General features: G+C 45.1%; 1 protein-coding gene across 1 annotated transcript; it reads left to right on the top strand.

The window, feature by feature from the left end:
• Positions 1–9,580: 9,580 nt before the first annotated feature.
• Bcl10 (BCL10 immune signaling adaptor) lies at positions 9,581–19,212 on the top strand. The gene is made up of 3 exons (XM_032897216.1): positions 9,581–9,814; positions 15,564–15,852; positions 18,015–19,212. The coding sequence occupies exons 1-3, from the start codon at positions 9,758–9,760 to the stop codon at positions 18,368–18,370; spliced, it is 702 nt and encodes a 233-aa protein (XP_032753107.1). The 5' UTR covers positions 9,581–9,757; the 3' UTR covers positions 18,371–19,212.
• Positions 19,213–19,684: the final 472 nt, after the last annotated feature.

The raw sequence follows: 19,684 nt of genomic DNA, 5'->3' as shown, positions 1-19,684 counted from the left end.
TTCTTCTTCTTTATACTCTTTCTCTCTCTCCTCTTCTCTTCTACAAAATGGAGTAGTCCTCTGAGATAGTTCCAGTCACCAAGTAAAGGTTAATATATTTCGGTATCCACGAGCCAGACAAATGAACAAAATACCTTAAGACAAGGCTACTGTTAACTCCCCAAACCATTATTCTGTGCAAACACTGAGTTTCAAATACCAGCAGTAACATTTCAGGCTTATGCAGGCATGGTATACGTGTGGGAGACAGCGCACATGCAGGCAGAACACATGAAATATAAAGAAAAGGTTAAATTTTTAAATATTAGTTATCTGTGTGCGTGTGTGTGTGTGCGCGCGCGCGCGCACGTGTGCACGCTTATCTGTATGTGCACCCCACACATCCAGTGCTCTCAGTGACCAGAAGAAGGTAGCAAACCCTGGAACTGGAATTATAGGTGATCTACCCACCTGATCTGGGCACTAGGATTTGAACCAGGGTCTTGTATAAAGCAGCAACTGCCCCTAACCACTGAGATATCTCTCCAGTGTCCAGCAATATGCTTTCTAGAGATTCCTCGATAATGCAAACATTAAGAAACACTGGTCCACCTGTTGGGAGATGCTTACTTAGAAAGAGCACATACAATCACTTTTCCTTATAAAACAAAATCAAAATGCCAGTAATACTAAGCAAGTCAAGTTGGGTAATGGTGGTGCACACTTTTGGTCCCAGCACTTGGGAGGCAGAGGCAGGCAGATCTCTGTGTTTGGGGCCAGCCTGGTCTATAGAATGAGTTCTAGGACAGCCAGGGCTACACAGAGAAACCCTGTCTCAAAAAAACAAACAAACAAATGAACAAAACTTCCTCTAGGACCTGTAGGTGCTTAAAGCAAACAGCAGGTTCTATGAGGCGGGCAGTGGTTGACAGACTGAAACTAATGTTGACAGAAACCAAGGTTGACTTGGGACTTTTAGAGTTGGTACCCAGCAGTTTAAGTCATGTAAAGTACGCTCTCTGCAAATACACCCTCACATTCATCAGTCTGACGTGGCCAAAAGCACGCAAGGTACCCAACTGCTTGATCAGAAGCGAAGGAAGGATGGACACCAGTGCCTTAGCAACCGTGGGTTTTGCTTCCTCTCTGTGGGCCAGCCAGTGGTGTGAGTGCTGACCAGAAGGAACTGGAACAAACAGAGAGGATAGGACGGAGGAATGGCAGTTGGAGGCAGCACAGTAGAGAGTAAAAACCGCGGGAGAGGGCAACCAAGTTCATCATCAAAATGGGGCGGAGAAACACAAGATCCGAAAGCTGTGTTAATAACGATAGTAAGTCTCAAAAATGAGACAGCAGCAATGGCTGACATCTGCTTGCCTGATTCATGCAAGAAACTAACTTCCAAATGCCTTTTACCTCTATCACCTGAGGACAAGGCTACAATATTTCTTTCTTTTTAAAGGCTATTGTTTCCCAGTGTCCTATATTTACTCTTCCCTCACTAGAGCGTTGTTTGCTGGGTGGATGAGGTACCTGAACACAAAGCAGTTATGTAACTTGCCCGACTGAGCTTGATACAGTAAGTGGTAAAGGAATGAGTCAAGACAGAAGACAGCAAAGCTAGAAACCAGAAAATGAGGTTTGAGTCAGAAACCACAGAGGGAGGCGAGAGATGGGTTGGTACAAGTGTGTTAGAACTAAGACCAGAAGAGCTTCGGGACACTGAATTCTCTCCAGCTCTTCCTGGAGTCTCACAGAAGTGACTAAGGCAGCCAAGAAGCGCCGTGTGAGTACAGGAAAAGCACGTTGCCACGAGAGGACCAAGCATGCCTTTCTTTCTAAGGTGAGCCTTCTAAAACAGCCCTGTATCCTGGCTGCCCAAGAAGCTGAAACGGGAGGATCAATTCCAGTTCAAGGCCAGCCTGGGTTGCAGAGTGAGTTCAAGACCAGCCTAGGTAACTGCTAGAGACCTTGTCCCAAAATAGAAGCACATGAAAAGGTCTGGAGGTATGGCTCAGAGGTGTAGTGCTTGCCTATCATGCACAAAGTCCTAAGTTCCATTCCCAGGACCACCAAAAAGAAATAGTTATAGACTCTAAAAGAGAGTCTACTCTTTTTTACTTACTCTGCATTTATTCTATTGATTTACGTTCTTCTACTTACTTGGTCTGCATTTACTTATGCATATTTCAGGAGCACTGTTGAGAAATTAGGTGAGGTGCTAGCCTTGCTGAGGCTTCCATCTACCAGAAGAGTAAACTAGATGTTAGTCAATCGGTGGTTATCTCTTACACCCTTCTCTCACAATGGTACCAGGCTAGGAGAATTCAAGAGAGGATAAAGAGGAAAATGGCAGCTTTCTACCCGGGAGGTGAAGCCTGTGCTGCTGCACCGGGCTCTCTGGGTGCGTGTGGCTCTGACAGGAAGAGCAGAGAGGCTTAGAGTGGAAGCACTGTCAAAACCACCAAACCGAGCACCTCACCCTCTGACTTTGGCTTGCTGTCTTTCAGTCCCACCTCTCTCTGTTTTACATACACACACACACACACACACACACACACACACACACACACACACACACACAGAGAGAGAGAGAGAGAGAGAGAGAGAGAGAGAGAGAGAGAGAGCGCAAGTTTTCTGAGCTGTGTGTGAATGCCTTACATAAAGAAAACATTGCTTCTCGACATACTACCCTGCTACAGAGAACCACAGTTCTTAAACTGCATCTCATTTGCTTTTGCCGATGCTATCACAACTCATCTCAGCCCTGGGTCTGTCATTTAAATTACTTTACATTATCAGCTTTGCATTATCCACAAGTTAGAGAAAATAACCCTACGCTTAGAATTTTCAAAACCTACTTTAATAAAGGTTCTTAAAGGCTTTGACCTCCCTTCTAGCCCACCTCCCACCAGTGACAGTGGAAAGGAAAGGTTAATAGGGCAAAGGGGGTGTGGCTCTGTTTAGAAATAGTTCTTTGGGGTTGATTCCAATCACTGTCAGGATATCGGTAGTTCAGTTCACATTGAGTCATCGGTGGTGGCTCAATCCACTGGCAAACACCATTCGAGAATCAGCAAAGGCAGTTCAATCCAGAAGGAACCAGGAGGCTCTGCCAAGAGGACTGAGTCCACAGAAGCTGCAAGAAGCCATTCGCAGAATATCGTGAGAGCTCTTTGGTGTGTTTTTCTCCATAAAGTCGCAACAACAATGATCAGCAAAGAAGGCAAGTGTATCAGTGCCCCAGCACTGTCGTCAAAAACCAGCATCAGCGAAGCCCAACAAAGACTAGCAAAGAGTTGCAAGGTGAACCAAAGCCACATTGCCTCCCAGGCTTTGTTGGGTTATATTTATATCCTTTCCAAACATCATGTACTCTGTCAAGCATCAGCTCTGACAAAACTGCTCATGTCCTTCTTCTAGGCAGCTTACAGAGAGACACCACATGTCTGTTCTCAGCAAAACATCCTCTCATAAGACAGTTTCCAGGAAGCCATCACATGACACCGATGAGTCTCCAAAGAATCCAGAAATTTCCACTTACATACCCTCTTGCATAAGTAGTTCCAAGCAATGGTGTGTAAGGCTCTAGGCATTATAGCTCAAAGGTAGGTAGGAAGGTGGGAAAGAAAGCTTCTACGGACCCAGTACCAGAACCTACAGAGTTCTGCTGATCAAGGTACAAGTCTGCCATTGTCTGGATAGCCTTCTGAACTTGGTGCAAAATGGTGGACTCCCTTTGTCAACAGGGCTTCTCCTTCTCTGACCTTGTCCAGGGAGCTCAAAACCCCCACACACCTCTACCTGCAGAATGCCACACAGCCTTGGTTAGATCACAGGCTCAGCTTTCTTTCTCCCAATCACTGAGCACCTAGGATTCCTGCAGTGTCTCCCCATGCTAAGGAGCCATCTCAGTGCCTTCAGCCAATGATCTTTGCCCTCCATGGATATTCCCACCCACTTCCCCAAAACTATATAACACTTGATTCATCCCAAGTAAAGTTGATCTGTCCCCCTGAAGCTGATCCCGAAATGTGTCGTCATTTCCGTTCATACTCACACATCGTCCAAATCCCTGTTTGTCAACTCTGTTCCCTTCATCCTCGTGGGTCAGTGGCCAATGACCCGGGGAGAAGGGAGACAAACCCACATTCCAGGATATTGTCCACCATGGTGGGGAAATCATGGCCCCAGGACCTTAAAGCATGCACAATTAGACACCAGAGGCTGTGACTGTCAGTGTTCAGTTCCCTTTGTCCTTTTTGTTTAATCCAGAACTTCATCCCAAGGAATGATGCTTCCAACATTTAGGGCAGATTTTCCTATCTCAATTAACCTAATCAAAGTAATCTGTCACAATCATGCCCAGAGGTTTACGATTCTAGATCCTGTCAACGTGGCAATCAGTATTAATCACACAGAATTTGTCTCAAAGGAGAAAGTGGGACCAGAAAGATGGCTCAGAGGGTAAAGGCACTTGCCACCAAGCCTGACCTGAGTCTCATCTCCAGACCCCACACGGTGGATGAACAGAACCAATTTCCACAGCGTATCCTCCAACTTCTACACAGGATCTGTGTCACGTGTACACACCACACACACATACTGAAACAAAGGAGAAATTATACCTAAGGTTGCCCTCTGCCACTCCCCCCACATGCATGGGCACATACATGCAACATGAAGCCATAGACATAGAAGAATGCACAGAGAAGCACACATACACATAAAAAAGAAAAGAGTTTGAACATTCTTGTTTCTAGAATTCATCTCCAAGCCACTGGTGCAAATGTCGACTCAAGCAGAGCTGAGAACACAATGGATGCCTGTGTCTTAGAACGAGCCGGAAATCAGCTTCAAATCCGCTGTCCTCTTCTCCACAGATACCCCAGGCTTATGCAGGACTCTGCAAATGTCTCCCAAAAGCTGTTAGAATAGATCCCTAGTTTCAGAAGTCTGTTGGTGTCACTGTCCCGGTTCAAAGTAGAACCAACTGAGAAGTTTTAAAACTGCCACTGCCACTTAGAAAATTAAATATGGTTAGCCCATGACCCAGAAATCCCACTCTTAAGCCTGTACCCAAAAGAAATGAGAGCAAATGCTCACACAACTTTATGAGCGAAGTACTGATTCCTGTCCCAACCTAAGCTGTGACATCCTCTTCATGATTCCGATGCTTTGTGTGACCAGGTCTGTCGATGACCTTTCTAAGCCCTGAGGCCATTTCTGGCCCCTTCTACCTCAAAAGCGTGCAGGATGACCCAGTCAGAGTACTGTTCGGAATCCATTCAGGACCCCAGGGCTCCTTCCCCAGACGGTCGTGAGTTGCTCATTTTCTCATCTAGGAAGTTGGATGGCCACATTGTAGGTTGATGTCTATATGCAGGTTGATGTCTATATGCAGGTGAGGGCTGGAACAGGATGGGTCAAGGCCCATGACTGGACAGCATAAAAGTAAGGCAGAGACAAAGTTTTTGTAAGGTAGGAGAGAAGAGGAAAAAAGAGAGAAGAACCAAGATGGAGGGAGAGAAGGACGACCCAGATCTGGGTGGTCTTAAATGGCCATAGGTAGTTATGAATATTTCATAAGGGATGGATTTCTATAGGTCAATTTATCTCATCTGGGTGGGCGGTTTATATCTTTATCCATTGGTTGTGAGTTTATCAGGTGGATGTATTGTAAATTGAGAATTTAACATATAAATCTGATTGCTAAATTACAGCATGTGGAGTCTTGATTGTAAGGGGTTGCTGGGAGTTTGTACTATAACTACCCGGGGATGGTCGCTGGGAGTGTGAGCAGCGTCCGAGAGAGGGAGCTGCGATAGGCCAGCCGCTGCTGGGATCTCTAGGGTCATGACTTTACTGGTTTGCAGGGAATGTGAACAGAGTCTCCTGATTTTACTGGGTAGCTGGGACCAGAGATTTCCTGGCCGGCAGAGAGACAACAGGGATAGGGCAGCTAGCAATGGGGGTGGAGAGACCGCCAGGGATAGAGGACAGCTAGAGGTAACATGGAGTGGTGCCATGCTAGAGCCCTAGAACCGGCTGCCGCTGGCTGAGATGAAGGTACCCTACAGATGCCCTGCGGCCCTACAGTGCCGGCACTAACGTGGAATAAAAGTTCCATTTTTAATATTTACTGCAACACCACATGATAACTTTTCTGGATTTGTTCTTCCTAGTTTCTACCTAGACAACAGACCTGAATACATTAAACATGTCTGCCTTGCTCCAGGGTCTGCCCAAGTATCCTCTCTGAATAATTGTGTCCCGACAGTCAGCTACTGCTAGTGATTAAGAACAGTAGTAGCCTTGTTATTGGACATGAGTAGGATCCTGATTCTGCTACCTGCTAGGAGGGATGGCCTTAGGCAAATCATGTTTTCTATGCCTCGATTGTTTTCACCTATCACGTGAAGATAATAAGCCTACCTAGAGGCACAGTTATCGGAATGAAATTATGGAAGTTCAGCCATTTTCACCATTTGGCATTCTCCTGAGCCTCCTTCCTAAGCAAGGCTTCAGAACAGGACTAGAGAGATGGCTCACAGGTTAAGAGCACTGACTGCTCTTCCAGAGGTCCTGAGTTCAAATCCCAGCAACCACATGGTGGCTCACAACCACCTGTAATGGGATCGGAGGCCCTCTTCTGGTGTGTCTGAAGACAGCCACAGTCATATACATGAACAGTCATATACTCATATACATGAAATAAATAATTCTTTTAAAAAAAAAGAAAACAAAAGAAGTCGGACAGCATCTCCCCAAAATTCACAACCACTGGAACCTCAGAACGTGATCTGTGTTGAAAACACATTCATGCGCTGTGTCCCTTATCAATGAGGAAACATCCCGAGAAACTTGCTAGGTGATGTCATCACTATCCCAGCATCAGAGGCTATGATCCCACTGCCGTGCGCTTGCATCAGGCATCTCATGTTCCAGAGTAGGTTGTCCGTACACTTGTTAAGATGGAAATTCAGGTCCATGTTATCGGTTAGGAAGAGGCACTTATTGCAAAGAATGGATGGGTTTGTTTCCTTGAAGCCGTGCCTTCAGAGTCTGACCCTGTGATTTAGCAGGAAAGGGCAAATGGAGGGATGGGACTGCTTTAGAAAGGCAGGGTTTTAGAATCGCAGGCCATGGTCATGCACAAGACTGAAGAAGGAGGATGGCTCGAATCCAGCTCAACACTTGAACAATACAGACCTTATTCTGAAGGAAAAAAGAAGGAAAATTGCTTGACCTTTTTTGTGATGATGGTGAGTGCTTACCAGGATGCCCTATGCCTGGGTGGCTGGAGACTAAAACTTTTCTGTTTCTCTGACTTCCACCCTTGCTTCTGCACTCTACTCTCTTCTTATGTTTTTGGATGTGAGCCTAGCCTTTAATGGCTGAGCCATCTCTCCAGCCCTGCTCTCTTCTTGATGGCTACAAAACCAAGTCCAATGCCCTGGCCCCTCTCATTCAGATGCTTACCCCTCTCTCACTGCTCCCCCTGGGCCTGGTCTCTACCCCCTGGGTCTAGATTAAAGAGGTAGCTGGCTAGCTTGCAGAACAGTGAAAGCCAGCCTCAAAGCATAGATTGCATCTGTCCCTCCGCTCCTCTGAAACCTCGGGTGGCTTTCCTTCTGACTCAGAGTAAACCTGTATGACTCAGAGCGAAGTCAGATTAAACTCTGCCCGTAGCACACAGAGTTCACCTCCCCCGTTGTCACCCAGCCTCTTTATTGCAGGGCTCTCAACCCAGAGCTATTTCTCCCTGTGTCCTCGGGCTCCTCCCTCACTTCCTGCAGGTGGGAAATGTATCCTTTGTCTCAACGGGGTCTCCATCTCCACCCTTCCGATTTCCCTGCTTTACTTTTCCTCTTAGTATTTATGAGATTCTAGCATATTAAGTACCTTACACACAGAACTTTGCAAATGTCCACCTTTTCCACCCCAAACAAACACATGCTATAATAAAAATTTCATGAGGAAACATGTTATTTTTGTTCTTCTGCTTGTTGGAGACAGGGTCCTACTATGTAGCCCAGGTTGGCCCAGTAACTTACTAAATAGCCCAGAATAACCTTGAACTTAGACAATCCTACCTCAGCCTCCTAGGGGCTTACAACTAGGTCCAATGTTTTTATTTTGAGACAGGATATTGCTCTCTACAGGGTTCAAACACAAAACCCATAAATCCAAGATGTGAAAAAAAATTGCAAAAAAGAAAAAAAAAACCCTCCTAATGCTTTAAGTAAGTTTACAATGTAGTCCTGCTTATAGTTGGGCCAGATGCAGGCAGCTGGTTGAACAACACATCTAGCTAGTTTGTGCCGCCACACCCTAGCTCGAGGAAAACGGTGTTTGGTTTGTCTTATTCATCAAAACCTAGAAGAAGATCTGGGTGTAGTTCAGTACTTTAACAGACACTTGCTACAGGAAAGAGCAAATGATTAAGCAAATTGGGTTATAGCAAGACGCCGGATGACTAAGGGCACAGAAAAACTCTAGTAAACTAGACATCAGTGTGAAAAAAGACCTGGTATAATGTGAATACCAGGATTCCAGGGCTCTGAGCAGAGCTATGGAGATGTGGCTTTATGCCTCTTGTGGTTCTTTTATTTTAGATAGATTCCTGTTACCTTTGGTCGTCTTCTCATTTCAATCTGTGCTTGTAGATTTACCCCATTGGCCACATAATCATTTTCTGCCCAGGATTCTATGTGGAGCTCCTCATCCACTACGTGCCGCACAAGCTACGAGTTAAAATACCATTCTGAAAACAGTCATTTGGCCTCCAAAAAGATAGCTTCACCATCATGACATACCTAGCACTTACAGTGATAAAGGCTAACAATAAACGAGAGTGCAACTGTGCACCGAGTAGCTTCAGAGCCTTAAATATGCTCCTAGAGACCCTAGAAGCTTTTTAAATGTATCTTTATTGCATAGATTAATAAGGAGAAATGTTCCTAACGAATAGAGACTTAAAAGTACCTGAACACTACCTCTGCTGCTAAATTGACGGGATTGCAGGTAATTATTAAATCTTAAACACCTTTTTCGTTTTTTTATTGTGTTTTGTTATTTTGTTTTCTGCACTCAATATCTTCTTGTTTCTGTCTCCCTAGTTCTAGGTGGCAAATGGCAGTAGGCCCCGGACCAGGCTTTCAAACATTTCAATACTGAAGTTATATTATGTTATATATTATACATTTGTGTATGATCAAGCAATTATAAAACCTGGCCCAGCACAACAGGAAATTGTTCCGCAACAGAGAAGCAAACCAAAATGCCCTGGCCTACTCAGCCCACACTCCACCCAAAAGAGGAGTCTGCGAGGGCGGGGAGATCCCGCTAAACTGAGCGGCCAACGCTCCGCCCACGGAAACGAATCCTTCTCTTGGGGCCAATCCGCAACCCTATGTAAATAACAAGCGGGCGTAGTTAGAGGCAAGGCTGCTGTGGGCGGAGCCACTTCGGAAGAAGGGACAAAACCTAGGGCTAGTAATGATTGGCTGGCACGGAAGTGGGCGGGGCCTGCAGGTAGACCCGCCTCGCCGAAGGGTGGTGCCTAAGTTAGGAAGGACTCTGAGTGCGGCGCCGCAGGCCCCGGAGGCGGAGCCGGAAGTGGGGCGTTGAGGTCTCCTCCTCCGCGTTCCGTGAACCGGCGGTTCCCCCGCTTCTGTTCCTAGTCCTCCCAAGTCACAGCCCGATTCCCGGAGGCCCGAGCCCTTAGCCAGGGCGGGGTGGCGCGGGCCGAAAGGACGCCATCCCGGCCTCGGCCATGGAGGCTCCCGCGCCGTCTCTCACGGAGGAGGACTTAACTGAAGTGAAGAAGGACGTGAGTAGCTCCGCCGGGCTGGGCGCAGCGGGGCGGGCGGGGGCGGAGGAAAGCGGAAACCCGGAGCCGAGCGACGGGGAACCTCAGGTCGGAAGAGCGCCAGGTCCCGGCACAGCAGGACCCGCCTGCTTCCCCGGAGCTGGCTTCAAATGATCCACCAGAGACCTGGGAGTCCACGGTTAAACCTGTCAGCGCCGGCTTGGGTTTATCTTTGCTATCCGCTTCTCGCTGGTGGCTTTCCATCCTGTTGATCCCCAACTCCATCCCATCCCCGAGGGAGCTGCTAGGCTAGGGAGCGGTCGAATCTGTCCACAGCGGGCTCTGGACCAGGTATGCCCCAGGCATAGAGCAGATAGGTGAAACTCTATACGGGGGGCTGCGGAAAGCTCGCCCTTTGAAAGGACGCCCTGGAATTCCCCTAGTAATCAGACGCCCACATATTTAAATGAAGGGGGTGTGCTTGCTTCTCGCTGAGACTTGACTCTCAGGTAAACGTTGAAAACAGTCATGGCTAAATTGGACTCTCCGGCTTAGACCACGTAGAACTTCGCATACACATTAATATTTGAGAATATGGCTTTAAACACAACGTGCTTCGTTTTTCATTCCCTTTAGTTACTTCTTTTGCCAGAAAAAAAAAAAAGAGCACCATTTACATGATATATATGGATTCACTTTAAAAACAGTAATTTGTTCGTACCTAGCACCGCAGTGCTGGTGAAAAGTCTTTTCGAACTTGACTGCAAGTTGTTGCAGATGTCCGTGTGCTTCTGATCTCTTTTTCTTCTATACCTTACCCCTTGTAAAGGTTTATTGCACTGTACCCAACCCATAATTACAGCTGGACTAGCTCAGTACCAGAAGGAAAAGGTCCAACTGGGATTACTGCCATCGTTTCCGTGTTCAGGGGAATTGGTAGGGCACTTACTGTATGGGAAACTTTACATTTCTACTTGAGACTAGGTCTTTGATAACCACTCCGGCCTTAAGATGCCAGTAAAACCGTAACCTTAAAGTATGGTAGCTGCGGTCTCTGTTGTCGGACACAGTTTTAAATTTTCTCACAATCATTAAGGGAGAGAATTGCTTTTCATTTTGTAGCTGGCAAAACAAGCCTAGACCTGAGTATAGATAGAAGAGTGCTGCAGACCTTTGTTTCTGCCCATCGACGTCTATCCATTCTGACAGTTTCAGGTCAGACCTGTATCAGCTGTCCATAACCTTAGAGAAACTTTGGATACACCTTAGGATGTCTATAAAAACAGTTTTCTTAGGTAGTTACCCAGTTATTTTTTAAACTGCTTATAACAAGCTTAAAAATTTATCCGCAGTTCTTGAACTTCCTTTTTTCTCAACTCCAGGCCTTTATTTCCAAGTGTCTACCAGAGCCAAGCTATAACATCATACATTTGGTTGTTGTTTTTCTGTGTAACTCTGGCTGTCCTGGAACTCATTCTGTAGATGAAGCTGGCCTCAGCTTGGAGATCTTCCTTCCTCTGCCTCCCAAGTGTTGGGATTAAAGGCATAGCCATCACTGCTTGCCATGTTCTTTTATTTTCAGAACTGGAACTTTTCGTTATCCTCCCCCAAAACTGCTTGGTGTTCCTTCTGTGTTATCTGCTTGGATAAATGGTGGGAAGTTGTGTCCATGGGGCTCTGTCTGACTCAGGGTTTGCTTTCTTTGGCTTCTGTTGCCTGTGGGTCAGCCATGGTCCAAAAATACTTAATGGGAATTTGCTACATTTATAGTGTTACAAATTGAGCACCATGATAAAATCCTGGCCAGGGGCATGAGTTGCACCTTTTCCCCAGTACTGTGTGTCACCTGCCTGTTAGTCTCTGCGTAGCTAGCTGTGTGGGTTATTAAATTAGTTTTGATGGAGGAGAGCTTGGGATGGGGTTGGTACCGTGAAGTTTTGCACATCCATTGAGAGTCTTGGTCCATGTCCTCCCATGCTAGCTGGGAGCGAGTCTTCAGTGCTCCTCCCCTTCTTCATGTTTATTTAACATGCCCCTATTTTGGTTGAATTTGCTCCATTTTAACAAATAGAGATAACTTTATATTCTGAGTTGATAATGTAACAGTTAAACTAAGAACTAAGGGACTAGAGAGATGGCTTAGCAGTTAAGAGCACTGACTGCTCTTCCAGAGGTTCTGAGTTCGATGCTCACAACCATCTGTAATGGGATCCAATGCCTTCTTCTGGTGTGTCTGAAGACAGCCACAGTGTGCTCACATAAATAAATAAATCTTTAAAAAAAAAAAAAAAGCTCAATTTCTTGAATGAAGGAAAATAGCCATAAAATAATAACTTTAAAATAGTATATTAAAATTTTCATTCATCCAAAGCACTGTACTTTGAAATGCAGAGTATACAGAGTATACAGCAGTAAACAGAACGTCCATGCTGTTTACCTGCTTCAAACATACAGGTGGTGAAAGCTGAAAAGGATGTCTGTCATTTACACAAGCACATTTGTAAGTTCACTCGGAGCTACGAAGACAAACACCAGGGCAGTCATTGTACATGCAATGCGATCCTCAGGTGTGCTTGATTGATTCTTAAAGGTTCTAATAGAGAACCTGGGAGAAGAGCATTTGATACAGAGAATTTGACAAGGACCTAAGTGAGGACTTCTGTAAGGTCAGAATAGTGCAGATGGTAACAAGGTGAAATTAGGAGGGTGGGCTAAGTAAACACTTGAAGAACTTAACTTTCTTCTCTTAGTAGAGTCATGCTAATGAATTAGTGGAGTTTTGTTTGTTTGACTTTTAAAGATCCTTCTGTTTTTTTCTGTAGACCAGGGAGATGAGGGAAAGTGGAAAAGGCCATGAAAGGATTTGAATATACTGAGAGGGAGTGATGGTATGGATCAAGGTGAAGGCCATACACGTGGATGAAACACAAGTTCAGGGTACATGTTAAGAACACAGAAAGGATGGGACTTGGAGGAAGAGTAAGAATGAAGATCAGAAGGCTGGAGAGATGGCTCAGTGGTTAAGAGCACTGCCTGCTCTTCCAGAGGTCCTGAGTTCAATCCCCAGCAACCACATGGTGGCTCATAACCATCTGTAAAGGGATCCAATGCCCTCTTCTGGTCTGAAGACAGCTACAGTGTACTAGTATACATTAAATAAATATTTAAAAAAAAAAAAAAAACAAAACAAAAAAAGATCGAAGATCAGAAGAGAGCTCTGAACTAGAGATACAAGTGTTCTATTGAAGATAAGGTGTTTGGGAAGTTTTCAGGTTCTCTCCAGCTGCAGTTCCCGTCACTTGGGAGGAGACAGAAGGACCCCAACTTTGGAGCCAGCTGGGTTATATAGCAAGACCCCAGAGGGGATGAGAGGTGCAGAAAGAAGTTCATAGAGATAAAAAACAAATCAGGACAGTGTCATATCTGTTCACAAGGAAAGTGTTTCTGGAGGAAGGAGTGATGAGCTGTGTCCCTTCTCTGAGAAGCCAAAACGATGAAGGTAGGAAGGACCCTTCAATAGAGGGAGTCATTTGTGACTTGGGGGAAAGCATTGGGACACAGTGGAAACGTCTGGTGATGAGTTGGGAAATGAGATGGACGACGCAGGAATCTGGTGCCACAGCACGGGCGTGTCTACCTTATCCTGGATGTTAAATAAGGCTTTCCAGAGATGACCAGGAACCTCAAGCTTAGAAGATGGAGAGGAGCTCGGGGAATGAGAAGAGGAAAGTCAGACACATAGGAACATGAAGTGCTAGTCCTCAATTGTACATGGAGCAGAAGTCCTAGGGTAGGCACTGCTGAACTGAGCTGCACAGGTAGCCAGAGCCATACCAAGAGTCTTGCCTGCCACAGTCCAGTGGTCACTGGACATTGAACCTCTACTGTGTACAAGAGACTGGGCTGAGCCTTCATACACGCTATCCCAATTAGTCTTCCTGGATGGGCTTAATTCTTTATCCTTATTTTGTCAAGGAAGATCCTGAAGGTGGTTAGGTGATCGTACCAATTCTCACAGTATGTTAGAAATTCGGGATCAGCAGTTCATCTCGTTGCAGAGCCACGCTCTTAGTTATGGCTTAGATTTTTAATATGTATATTTTGACTGCATGAATGTGTATATACCATATGTATCCCTGGTGTCCGCAGAGGTCAGAAGATGGTGTCAGATCCTCTGGAACTGGAGTTGTGGAATATTGTGACCCACCATGTGGGTACTTGGAAGCAAACTCATATCGTCTGCAAGAACGAGTGCTCATTACCACTGAGCTGTCTCTCTCTAGCCCAGTGCTCTCAACTATTGTGTTCAGGACTCTCCAATAAGTCATGGGAAGAACACATGTTGGCATAATTTATGAAATGGTTCAGATTTCTATTTTCTCTTGAAAATTATAAAATCTAGTACATGTATGAAGGAATTACAAAATGTTATTTTTCTGTTATCAGTCCAGGATTTAAGGACCTGAGCTAGGACAGTGGCAAAAGTGGTGGTGGGGTTGTGGTGATTGGCTTACTATAACTTACATGGTCTTACTGTGACTGGCTTATGTGTGCTATTGCCTAGCAAGAGCCCCATGTTTGCAGTGTTAAAATAAACATGTGAAGTTTACTGTGTAGATAAGTAACTGTGTGTGGAAATTCAGTAAACAAAACCTGTCAGACACCTTCACTGCAGCAACTTTGCAGCCATCATTTACTAAGTAGGCTCTACTGAAATCTTCCACTGCCTTTAACTCTTCATTATAATGGGAGTCAAGTTACTTGCTGTCATCATTGCCCCAACAGGATCGTTCACTGTGTACCCTACAATTTCTTCACACTGCATATATTAATTTATTCCTCTGAGCTGTCACATGAGCAAACAGACGCAGGAGTTAATTTGCCCAAAGTCCCATGTCCAGTAAATAGAGGCACAGCTATGAAATGACTGGCATCAGATTAATCACCATTTATTAAGACAAACATGGACCTGATTTAAACATTACACAGTACATGCCTGAGAATTAATTACATGCTACTTCACTAATATGCACACCTTTTTTTTAAAAAAGTTTCAATTAAGGCTAATGAAGAGTGAAGTTAAATACATAAAGACTAGGCTGAGCTGGCTTTCCCTACTGTAGGCTCTCCTCTGCCCCCTTTTCTTTATTGTTGTTTTAAGAACTCTCCTGTTCTCTATGTTCCTTTGTACTTCCCTTCCTTCTCCCTTCCCTCCCAGAGGACTGACTCAGTGAGGACTTCCCTTCCTTCCTTCTCCTTCCTCAAGGACTCCCGTGAGTTGTATCGTTTTCCTAACTGACCTTAAAACAGAGACATAGCCCTTGGAAGGACTTGGGTTTGTATGTTCCAGATGGTTTCACACCGAGGTGATGTACTAATTAATAATAAACATGAAACAGCTGTAAATTGTGAGACTCGCCACTAAGTTGTCTTGGTCCTAATAGTGAAATTCTTTACTTGATAGTTACTACAGTGAACAGAAATTTGTTTGTAATCTTTATTCCTGAACTAGGTAACCCTCTGCAGACTTCTTGTTCCTACAGGTCCCTCCTCACAACAGCTAGGTGTTAGTTTTCAGATGTGAAGGAGAGGCAGAATAGAGCAATCTGAGGACTGTGGTGCTGGACATCTTTAGCATGCATTTTAAAGGACCTCCCAACTTCAGAAGGTTGCCTCCTACCAGTTAAGATTAGTAACTACTAACCACTCACCTGTGATTTCCCTGCATGTTACAAAGTAACATTGAAACCTATCTTCTTTTGTCTCTTAGGCTTTAGAGAATTTGCGAGTTTACCTGTGTGAGAAAATCATAGCCGAGAGACATTTTGATCATCTACGAGCAAAAAAAATTCTAAGTAGAGAAGACACAGAAGAAATTTCTTGCCGAACTTCAAGTAGAAAAAGGGCTGGGAAGTTGTTAGACTACTTACAGGAAAACCCCAAGGGACTGGACACCCTTGTGGAATCCATTCGCAGGGAGAAAACACAGAACTTCCTGATTCAGAAGATAACAGATGAGGTGCTAAAGCTTCGGAATATAAAACTGGAGCATCTCAAAGGTAAGCAGAGGGCAAGGAGGAGAGTGCAGGGCGGGGAGGAGAGTGCAGGGCGAGGAGGAGAGTGCAGGGCGGGGAGAGCAGGAGAGCACAGCACTCTTCAAAACTACCACCATTTGGTTTCCAAAGCTTAAAGCTTAGAATTATATTCAGTTTACATTCTTACCAGATATATTACCGTGACACAAAAGTGATATAAACTCATTTGACTCTATTTGTATTCATTTAACAATAGTGTTTATGAAAGTTTATTTCTAAAATATGCCATTAACTTAATCCACTCAAAATAAGCCCAGAAAATACCATTACATTACGTTTTAAGAAGAGGACCCATGTGACCTATGCCTGTATTCCTAGACATGGGACAGGAGGACTGCCACAAGTTCAAGGCCAACGTGGGTTACATTGTGAGCCCCAGGTCTGGGGAGTGAGACCCTATCTGTACCAACAACTGAAGAACAATCCGTAGGAGGTGGATGTTACGTTCAGCTGAGTTCTTCATGTGTTCTCTCCTACCAGTTGGCCTTAAGCAGTGACTGACACGTGTGTAAGAATCCTGTAGAAAGCACGTGAGTCTAAACCTGGAAGCAGTCAGTTGCTGGGAGGCCTGCCTCCCCCAGCCTGCCCCTTCCCCACTCTCCAGGGTACTGAGTTACTTGTCCTCAGGGTGGAACCATGCCGGCCGCTCTTGCCATCTGAGATAGGTGAACAGTTTAAGGGTCTGCCTGTAAGAAACATACCTGCATATTTCCTCTCTGTGAGCTTTATGTAGAATGTCTACTATAATCCAGCACCTGGAGACTTAAGCAGGAGGATTGTGATTTTTGAGGCAAACTTGTGCTATACTATAAGACCTGGTCTCAAGTGAGGGAAAGATTGGGGGAAGGGATGCATCTAGTATTTAAAAGATTAACAGACAAGATGACATGCAAGTTTACTTTTAGACGTAATTGGTTTTACTTATAATCTTAACCCAGGGGTTCCTGGGCCTGTACATAGCTATGCTGACTGTTCCCTAAGCAGAACAGATAGTGTTGGTGTTCATCGTTGTCCATTAGACCCTTGGGATGTGATAGAATTGTATGGTAGGAATAAGCACTGTTGTTATGTGTTTGGTGGAGAACCAGAGAGTCTCTGTTGGCTTTAGTCCTTCCCGCTCTGCACGCAGTCCTGGAATGCTAGCCAGGCTCACCTGCTCAGTGCCTGTTTGTCATCCCTCATGGTGACAGTGTCTCAGATGACTGCTAACTCCCTTAAGTTCTAGCCCTGCTACTGACGAGTCAGTAATTGCCGTTGGTGAGTTTGTGAGATTTGAGGATGTGCCTGGTTCCATTCTACTTTTGCCAAGCATATATATTTCTTTTTAATTTTTTCCCAGAATGCTAATGAACTTCTTAGATAGGAATGGTAGTTGTAACCCTAGCACTCGGGAGGCCGGAAGAAAGAATCAGAGTTCAAGGCATCCTGGGTTGCTTAACAAGTGCAGAGGTAACCTAGGCTAGATCCCTAGGTGAGACCCCTCTCTCAATGTAAAAAATGATCTGTAAAAGTCACTTACTTTACGAAAAATTACAGGGCCTGCATTTCCCCCCATAAGATTTATTTTTGTGTGTCTGTTTTGTCTGCACTTTTGTGCCTGGTGTCTGCAAAGGCCAGAAGAGAGCATTGGATCCCTGGAACTGGAGTTACATATGTTTGTGAGCCACCGTGTGGATGCTGGGAACTGAACCAGGGTCACTCTGAAAGACCAGCCAGTGCCCTTAACCTCTGAGCCACCTTTTGGCCTCCTGCCTTTTCCCCTCCATGATCATTCAGTCATTACAAGTGTACATTGCAAGTGTACGTTGAGTGTGAATACTGTGGTATTCAGTTGACTTTCTTGGGACAAGTGTCCTTAGCTGGCAGTGTAGACAGTAGCGTTCTTACTAAGAAAAGCAAGTGAGATTGGAAGTGGGCTTTGGTGACAGTATTTATAAACTGCTATGGGGGTGACAGGAGCCAGCCTTGACTGCATGCTTGGTTCAAGGCCAGTCTGGGCTGCATGAGACCCTTCCTCAAACAAGTTGTAGTTGTCTTGTAACTAACCCCGAATCCGAGAAGTTATAGGCGGGAGAGGCGTCCATGTCTGATCCTGTCCTCATTTGCGTCTGCGTGTTCTGTTGTAGGCCTGAAGTGCAGTAGCTGTGAGCCCTTCGCAGCTGGAGCCACCAACAACCTTTCTAGGTCCAATTCTGATGAGAGCAACTTCTCCGAGAAACAGAGACCATCCACGGTCATCTACCATCCAGAGGGAGAGTCCAGCACCGCTCCCTTCTTCTCTACTGAGTCGTCCCTGAATCTGCCAGTCCTGGAAGTTGGCAGGCCGGAAAACAGCAGCTTCTCTTCAGCCTCACTTCCCCGGCCTGGGGACCCTGGGGCCCCCCCTTTGCCCCCAGACCTGCGGTTAGAAGAGGGGGGGAGTTGTGGAAACTCAAGTGAGATGTTTCTCCCCTTACGGTCACGGGCTCTTTCACGGCAGTGACAGGTCACTGCGAGTTGTTCTAATAGTGGTGCAAATGGTGTGGCGGATATCATCTTTCTATAAATCACGGGATGCGCGTCTTAAATCACAGGTGCACATAACATTCTCTGTAAATAGGATTGGAAGTGTAATGGAGCACACTCTAGGGGCAGCTTGGTGTAAATCATGGTGGTCGTGTACTTTTCAGCATTGTCCTTTTTTATTATTTTAAGTGTTTTGGTATTTTGAACTTTTTTATAAGACTAATTTTATCAGAATATTTCTCAATTTGAGAAAACAACTTGTGGACTGAAAACCCTACAAGTTTTCCGCCTGGTTGTGTTTCCTGGTGATCTGACAGTACATTTTAGCAGTAAGCTGTTCTAACTTTCAGGAAAGCCGGACTTGGGGAGAGCTGCTGACACCCTCAGGAGAATGTCCCACTCCGTGCTTCTGAGAAGCCGTCGGGTTCTGAGGAAACACCTGATGGCGTTGAGCCTTGTGATCTCAGTTGGCCAGAATTTGTTGTATACCTTGCCAGTATGATTGTCTTTGCCTTTTACAGACCTTGTGTCCTCAGTCTTGGCCTGAAGAATGTTATCCCGGCAGGGCGCTCCTTGTAATTAATTGGTAACACTTGTAATTAGCTAAAGTCCTTGCTCTGAGCCTTTCCTTCTCTGCCGATGAGCACTGCCATGTGGAGTTACTGTATTACAAAGTTGCTAACTTTACACATTTAAAAAGTGCTGATTATTTTCTTTTAAATTATACCTATTTCTGACATCTAACTCCTATATATTTCTATTATTTAAAAATTAAGAAATGAAAAGTTTCTATTAACAATAAAAGTTTTTTTAATGTAATGATGTGTCAGAGTCAGAAATTCAAAATGTCTTGATTTTTAAATGTCAAACCCTTTATATATATACATATATACATACTAGTTTTTAAATAGAAGACAGTATTTCAGAATCAAATGTGGTGGCACATGCTTGTGATTCTACACGTAGGAACTAGAAGACAGAGTATCACACACTTAGGACCTAGAAGACAGAATGTCCTGAGTTTGAGGCCAGCCTTGGTTATGGAGTGAGTTCCAGGTTGGCCAGTGTCTTAGGGTTTTACTGCTTTGAACAGACACCATGACTAAGGCAACTCTTAAAGGACAGCATTTAATTGGAGCTCACTTACAGATTCAGAGGCTCAGTCCATTATCAAGACTAGCATGGCAGGCCTGGTGCAAGAGGAGCTGAGAGGTCTACATCTTCATCTGAAGGCTGCTAGGAGAAGACTGGCTTCCAGGCAGCTAGGGTGAGGGTCTTAAGCCCACGCCCA

The sequence above is a fragment of the Rattus rattus genome, chromosome 3, assembly GCF_011064425.1.
Source record: "Rattus rattus isolate New Zealand chromosome 3, Rrattus_CSIRO_v1, whole genome shotgun sequence".
Taxonomy (NCBI): domain Eukaryota; kingdom Metazoa; phylum Chordata; class Mammalia; order Rodentia; family Muridae; genus Rattus; species Rattus rattus.
Note: the sequence above shows the minus strand (reverse complement) of the source record. Positions and strands in the feature narration are given on the sequence as shown.

Excerpts from the sequence above, each read along its gene's own strand:
- Bcl10 (XM_032897216.1), top strand. The coding sequence starts at position 9,758 with ATGGAGGCTCCCGCGCCGTCTCTCACGGAGGAGGACTTAACTGAAGTG. Across the intron at positions 9,815-15,563 it reads TAACTGAAGTGAAGAAGGAC|GCTTTAGAGAATTTGCGAGT; the intron begins GTGAGTAGCTCC and ends TTTGTCTCTTAG. Across the intron at positions 15,853-18,014 it reads AAAACTGGAGCATCTCAAAG|GCCTGAAGTGCAGTAGCTGT; the intron begins GTAAGCAGAGGG and ends GTTCTGTTGTAG.